Genomic DNA, 7,500 nt, shown 5'->3' with positions numbered 1-7,500 from the left:
TCTCTCTCTCTCTCTCTCTCTCTCTCCCTACGGTAAAATAAACGCCACTGTACTGAAAATAAAAAGCAAATGTTTGTGTGAGAGAAAATGAGAAACATCTAAATCTAATGTTGATGTAAATAATTCCTCTTATTTACTCTGAGTCTTTACAGAAAGGAATGTGAACAGTGTGTAATGATGTTGACTGATGGCTGGGATACACACTGAGGGCTTAAATACACACCATCACACAGATGCTGCTTGTGTAATTTACAACCTGTTTCTATCCTCTTCTTTTCCTCCTCCTCCTCCTCCTCCTCCTCCTCCTCTTCATCCCTGTCTTCTCTTCTCAGCCTCTATTTCTCCCCTCACTCAAAAACGAGACGCCTCCACCGAACAAACAGAGATGTTTTCACTGAAACTCGCAGCGTCTCAGTGAAACTGACCTGATCCAGTGATCCAGTTCCTGTGTCTGTGGCTCCAAGGGACACTTTAACACACAGTTCTTTAATAACTAGCAGCTCTTCTGTTTGTTTCTGACTAAACAGGCCTCGGCGTTGCTCAGACGTTCCACAACATTACAGGAAACCAGATAAAATAGTATGATGTTCTTTGATAAATAAAACAGATGGAGAAGCTGCTAAATGTTGTGCTGTTATGGGAAACTAATCAGCTCCGGGACGATTAGGAGCAACTCGGCTCCGTCTCAAACCGCTGCTGATTTCCCGCTTGTTTTCGCCTATAGACAGAATAACACACACTGTGTTTATCACATTAACACACAACTTAACAACAGCTCATTATTCACACTAACTGTACACCATCGTTCATAAAAAACACCACAGTGTAATCCTGAGAATTATCTAAAGAACCTTAAAGGTGCGACAAAGTAAAAATAAAAAACAAACGAGTAGCCAATGAGCAGAAAGGGGCGGGGCTTGTCATTATGGGTGGACAGAGTGTTCAGTGCGCATGTGTGACATTAGCAGAAATCAGGTGGGAGTTTCCCCGAGTCGATAACTCCTGAGCTAAACGCTGTTACTACACAAAACGCGGTTGTAGCTGCCTCTCTACATTACTACGATAGAAAAGAGGTGTTATTTGTGTAGTAACAGCGTTTAGCTCAGGAGTTATTGACTCGGGAAACTCCAACCTGTGAATATGTGGCCAACTTCCTGCTCCTTCAGTTCTCTCCAGCGCTGGAAAGCTGATCCTATATTAACACGTCCTACTTCTTGTCCTTATCATAAGTCTTTCTTCTCTTTCTTTCTTTGTTTTTATCCTCCATGTCGATGTTAAAACCGCTTTCTGCTAATGTCACACATGCGCACTGAACACTCTGTCCACCCATAATGACAAGCCCCGCCCCTTTCTGCTCATCGGCTACACGTCTGTTTTGAATTTTGTTTAGATTTTTAGTTTTTCGTTCCGACTCGGTTTCTCAAAAATCAGAGACCCTGCCTTTAAAGAAGGATGTCACTGATCTGCACAAGCGAGACGACCCTCCAGCTCAGACGCCGCCGCTGTCAGCTTCAGCGATAACCGTCACATGAAGCTGATCGAGAACTTAACTTTTATTTTAACTCGTTAGCAGAAAGCGACGAACAAAACTCAATAAATCAGAGCCATCGGTTGTAAAAGTCTAAATGAGAAACGACCAGCAGAACAAACGCTGAATACAATTTGCGCTGCGTAACAGAGACGTAAAGTCGTCTGACCTGCAACAACAGAAGAGGGAAATAAAGGCTTTATCTTCCAATTTATTTAATTTTTTACTTTTCTTTAAATTAAAATTTACGTTTGAAGTTTTCTTCACTGATCACGAGATCACGTCACAGACCGAAACGTTTGCATGAGCTCAGCACAGAGGACCTCGAGGAACAGATCAGAAACATCTGGATGGATTAAAAGTTCCACAGAAATTCAGTTTATTTCTTCAGACATTTTTTCTGCTTTGTAGATTTTAAGGAAGCAGAACGTTGAGCTTCACAGACGGGGAACAAAACCCACTGATCGCCGCTACGGCTTCAATGTCACACTGTGATGTTAGTGATGAGTCGAGAGACCCCAGCATGAGAGCCTCGGCGTGTGCAGATGGTCAGATGTTCAGATGGTCAGATGTTCTGATGGTCAGATATTCTGATGGTCAGATGTTCAGATGGTCAGATGTTCAGATGGTGAGATGGTCAGATGTTCAGATGGTCAGATGGTCAGATGTTCAGATGGTGAGATGGTCAGATGTTCTGATGGTCAGATGGTCAGATGTTCAGATGGTCCGGTGGTCAGATGTTCAGGTGGTCAGGTGGCGATGGTCAGATGTTCAGATGGTCAGGTGGTCAGATGTTCAGATGGTCAGATGTTCTGATGGTCAGATGTTCAGATGGTCAGGTGGTCAGATGTTCAGATGGTCAGATGTTCGGATGGTCAGGTGGTCAGATGTTCAGATGGTCAGATGGTCAGATGTTCAGATGGTCAGATGGTCAGGTGGTCAGATGTTCAGATGGTCAGATGTTCTGATGGTCAGGTGGTCAGATGTTCAGATGGTCAGATGTTCTGATGGTCAGGTGGTCAGGATGTGAAATTAGAGAGTTTTTAGATAAATCTCCCCTCGTGTTCTGGATTGAATCCATGTTGCTGTTGATCGCTGTGTGCAAACCTGAGTGAGACACGCCTCTGTACTCTTCACCTGCTGAAACACACACACACACACACACACACACACACACACACACACACACACACACACACACACACACACACACACATTTAGTCATGTTGTAAAAGGCGACATTGTTTGTGTCAGACAAGTGGGTGTGTCTGTGTGGGACAGATGGGCATGAAGAAAGGAGGAGATGAGAAGGAGGAGGAGGAAGAAGAGAGGTGCTGAAGGAGGAAGAGGAGAAAAGGATGGTTGCCTCATGCACTGTACATAAAGCATTGTATAAAACATGTGGTAGCTCAGTGGTTAAGGTGTTGGGCTACTGATCGGAAGGTCATGGGTTCGAACCCCAGGTCCACCAAGCTACCACTGCTGGGCCCCTGAGCAAGGCCCTTAACCCTCAGTTGTAAGTCACTATGGATAAGTGTGTGTGGTAAATGGTGTAAATGTAAAACAGTGTGTGTCATAATTACTCTGAGATCCAGCTGCTGTGAGATCAGAACATCTGTTCCACGTTAAATACACAAACCTGGATAACTGATCACACTCGAGCCATAAACAACATGATGACAGGAAAAACATCCAGGTGGAAAAAATTTACAGCCTGCAGTGTGTGTGTGTGTGTGTGTGTGTGTAACGTTTGTCACTTCATGCTTGCTGTAGTTCCTCCCAGTTCCCTAACTGTATCTCAGGTGTCGTACATTACTCCTCGTCCCTCTTCACTACACCTCCTTAACGTTCCTGCTTCTTAAACAATGTTTTTCAGGAGGTTTTATTTATTGCCTCACATTCTGAAGGCATCATCATAGTGAAACCAGCCTAAAAAACCCTGTCACAGAGGAAGGAGGCAGAGGTCGGTGATTAGAGTCGAGACCCAGATAGATGTGAATAAATCAGAGGAAGGAAAATAAAGAGAAAATGTCAGTCAGGAGTGAAGGATGGGGATCGTCTCCACGGATCCGTCTCAGAGGGTGTGTGTGTTTGATCCGGGTCGGTTCCGAGTCAGTTCCGGGTCAGAACTCTAAATAACTCTGAATAAGTGACCTGATGGCTGACAGGTGGCATCACGAGGAGGAGAAAAAACTCCTTATCACACAGAAAAGCAGCAGAAACCTCAGCATGGCTCATCACTGAGGCTACTGTACACACGCTAACCTCTCGCTCACACGCTGGAACATTTACATCTCAGTGTGTAAGTTTCACTAACCGATGGATTTCTCCTGCAGAACATCCTCCATGTGTCGCAGCACAGCCTCCAGGTCACTGTCCTGAGGAAGAGACAGAACAATCAGCTCATGAAACATCGGGAAATGATTCGTTTATTATCACTGACTAAACACTGACGTCCCTGCAGAAGACGTCACACACGTGGCTGAACGGCTGAACGACTGAACGACTCCGTCAGAGTTTAACGTGAACAGCTGCCGCTCGGTCTCCAGCAGGTTCCTCGACTCTTCTCTGCCTCGGCTGCTGAATCGTCCTGATGACAGTCTGATGTGTTCACAGTTTAGTTAAAGGCACATTAGTGTAAGTGTGTGATTTATGTGGATCGAGCCGCAGGCAAAGTCTAAATGTTTCCCCCTCAGCTGGCGTTAGTGCTAATCATCATCCTTTTTTCAGATAGATCCTTTAATGGATTGGAGTGAAAGAGAGAGAGAGAGAGAGAGAGAGAGAGAGAGAGAGAGAGATGCTGCAGACACGGTGCTCGTTTTAGGGTTTAATCATCATGTAGATGCTCGAGGAGTAAAAGGTTTCTACGCTGGATAATTAAAGGTTCTTAGCTTCATAAAAACAGAATGCGGCTCCCGTCTGAGTTCTGCTACTGAAAAACATTCACATTCGATACTTAAATGTATGTCAGTATTAAGGAGCATGTGATGAATATTAATGAGCCCATTATGAATATTAATGAACATTAATTCTATATTCATTCATTCATTCATTCATCTTCTACCGCTTATCCGAACTTCTCGGGTCACGGGGAGCCTGTGCCTATCTCAGGCGTCATCGGGCATCGAGGCAGGATACACCCTGGACGGAGTGCCAACCCATCACAGGGCACACACACACTCTCATTCACTCACACACACTCACACACTATGGACAATTTTCCAGAGATGCCAATCAACCTACCATGCATGTCTTTGGACCGGGGGAGGAAACCGGAGTACCCGGAGGAAACCCCCGAGGCACGGGGAGAACATGCAAACTCCACACACACGAGGCGGAGGCGGGTATCGAACCCACAACCCTGGAGGTGTGAGGCATACGTGCTAACCGCTAAGCCACCGTGACCCCTCTGTAATTCTATATTTACTGACATTCTTCTTTTTTTTTTTATGTCTGTATTCAACGTATTAACAAGTGCATCCTGAATAGTGAGAGTGTAAATGAATATTAATGTGTAACTACTGAATATTAATGAGTGTTTAATGTTATAGGGAATATATATTAGACAATGTGGGAATGTTTCAGCTTGGTCTGTATCAGTATAACAGATTGATAAATGAGACCAGAGTTAATACAGAATGTGATGGAATGCTACTGTTTAGAACCTCAGCTCCAATCTGAAAGCAAAAACAGGACTGATTTTGCCCTGTAATTGCTCCGGGGTGAAAGCGACGCCGTCTGGGATTCGGCCGTATCGAGCTAAACGAGGCGCTGAGACTAACCACCTAGGAGAAAATGTCCTTCCGTATAAGAGCCATCATCCTGAAGAAAGGAGTAGAAGCGTCCAGGCGTCTCTGTCTTCCGACTAATTATCAGATCTCCACCGAGCCGGGAGTCAATTTCAGCCGATCCTGCGCTTCCATCTGCTCGCTTGTTTCTCCCAGCAGTGACAAATCGCTTTAATCTCGTGTGGCCTCGGCTGTGTGGAGCTGCAGGAGGAGATTGTATAGCAGCGCTGAGATCCTCGGGCCTGAGGGAGGAAATCACAGCCACCAGCTTTCCTTTATTCTGCTCCACATTTCATCAGCTTGTGTGAGAGCTTCTCCACTCGGAAACATCAAAGAGCAGCATTTCTATTTTTAATAAGAAAGGAAAATGTGCAGGAAAAATGTGCTGTGATGCCGACGGTCCGAAGGTGTGTTACTGTGACGAGATTCAGCTTCAAGGGCAAGTTATGTTGTAGAAAATTATACGGAATTTACAGTAAAAACACAAACGTTAAGAGTTAAAAATGCCAAGTGACATAATCCAACAAAGTCAGAGCAGAACTACCTCAAAATCATGTTCATGAGGTGTTCCTCAGGTTCTGCTGTTCCTCAGGTTCTGCTGTTCCTCAGGTTTGGCTGTTCCTCAGGTTCTGCTGTTCCTCAGGTTTGGCTGTTCCTCAGGTTCTGCTGTTCCTCAGGTTTGGCTGTTCCTCAGGTTCTGCTGTTCCTCAGGTTCTGCTGTTCCTCAGGTTTGGCTGTTCCTCAGGTTCTGCTGTTCCTCAGGTTTGGCTGTTCCTCAGGTTTTGCTGTTCCTCAGGTTTGGCTGTTCCTCAGGTTTTGCTGTTCCTCAGGTTTGGCTGTTCCTCAGGTTCTGCTGTTCCTCAGGTTTGGCTATTCTTTATCTGAGGTTCTTCTTCAGGTGACTGTATTCCTTAGCTAAAGCTGTTCCTCATGTAAGTTTTTTTCTCAGGTGAGGCTGCTTTTTTAATTTGTATGAAGTCGTTTCTTTGTCACTCTGAAGTTGAACGTCATTACTCTGCTCCCGCTGTGTCCTCTTTGGGTCTTTGGGAGTAAGCTGTGTGTTCTGCATCACTCTCGTTAATCTTCTCGCTGCCTCTGCAGCATTGTTTCATTTCATTCTGACCTGCAGACTGAACTGGAGCTGACGTGCCATGTGCACTAACCCAGTTTACCTTCTGCACACTTTCATTAACAGCTCATTAATGCAAACAAGATTCAAATGAATATTAACTTAATATGCAAAAAAAAATACACAAAGAACCTGCTGGGAACCTGAAGCTGAACACAGGGAGAAAATCCTCTCAGGAGAAGCAATAGCCTCCAGTTTAGTGCAGGGCAGTAAATATACAGCACACCGCATCTTACAGCAGCTCCTCGGGGTAAATATTAATAATAATAATAATAATAATAATAATAATAATAATAATAAAATGAACATGACCAAATTAAGTAAATGAAGGAAAAACAAAGCATCAGCCTCAGGAAGGGGGTGTGGCCAAAAGGAGGCGGAGTCACATAGAGACTGAGATGATTATATATGTCTATTATTAACAGTACTGTATATTACTGAGTGTAATGTGTTACATCAACATTTCGCTCAGACGCCAGACTTCAGACTCAGACATGTCTCAGATGATCAGTTTCATGTGGTTTAAATATTATTATTATTTTCTGTACATATAAATATGATCTAAAGACTGTACGGTCTCAGGAGTGTGAAGCGGCACGGTGAGAGATAAGGGGGAGTCATCACACGGCGATCATCGAGCTGGAGGAGTAAAAACCGTCAGCATTGTAACTGTCCTTAATGTCGACGCTGCTCAGGAGTCCAGGCAATAAAGAGCACAATAAAATCTTCTCCCTCAGGCACTGAAACACTTCAGCTGGGTTTCTCTCGGTCTGTATCTGATCCCACTACGCCGCTCCGTCACCACCGTCACCACCAGCAGCCGGACGAGACCGAGCGATCCGGATTAAATCTAACTCACACTTCACTTCGTAAAGTTTTCTAGAACATTTATATTAGTTTATATTAATGCACTCCTTCTGATACCTTATCGTATCCATAGCAACCATAGCAGTGTTTTCTACTAAAGCCTTGAGCAAACCGATGACTTGCTAAGCTAACGGGTAGCTAGTGCTAGCGGACATTATCCACCGTTTTATTCTCTGTAACGTGTATAA

General features: G+C 44.4%; 2 protein-coding genes across 12 annotated transcripts in view; one reads left to right on the top strand and one right to left on the bottom strand.

The window, feature by feature from the left end:
• The window catches only part of LOC113657996 (sialoadhesin-like), an 84,275-nt gene that overhangs the window by 23,173 nt on the left and 53,602 nt on the right, over positions 1-7,500 (top strand). The gene's annotated exons all lie outside the window — the stretch shown is intronic.
• nek11 (NIMA-related kinase 11) overlaps positions 1,724-7,500 on the bottom strand; it is a 64,845-nt gene continuing 59,068 nt past the window's right edge. For 8 of the 11 annotated variants that reach the window (XM_047808572.1, XM_047808573.1, XM_047808574.1 and 5 more), the window contains 2 exons: positions 3,846-3,906; positions 1,724-2,668 (listed from right to left, as the gene is read on the bottom strand). In XM_047808572.1, coding sequence (XP_047664528.1) covers positions 2,508-2,668; positions 3,846-3,906 — 222 coding nt within the window. In that variant the 3' untranslated portion in view covers positions 1,724-2,507. Of the gene's footprint in view, positions 2,669-3,845; positions 3,907-7,500 lie in introns of those variants that run through there. The other 3 variants (XM_027170143.2, XM_047808576.1, XR_007139501.1) reach the window with 3 other exon arrangements.

Source organism: Tachysurus fulvidraco, chromosome 25, assembly GCF_022655615.1.
Source record: "Tachysurus fulvidraco isolate hzauxx_2018 chromosome 25, HZAU_PFXX_2.0, whole genome shotgun sequence".
In the NCBI taxonomy this organism is placed as follows: domain Eukaryota; kingdom Metazoa; phylum Chordata; class Actinopteri; order Siluriformes; family Bagridae; genus Tachysurus; species Tachysurus fulvidraco.
The sequence above is the reverse complement of the archived record's forward strand: the minus strand, read 5'-3'. Positions and strand labels throughout refer to the sequence as shown.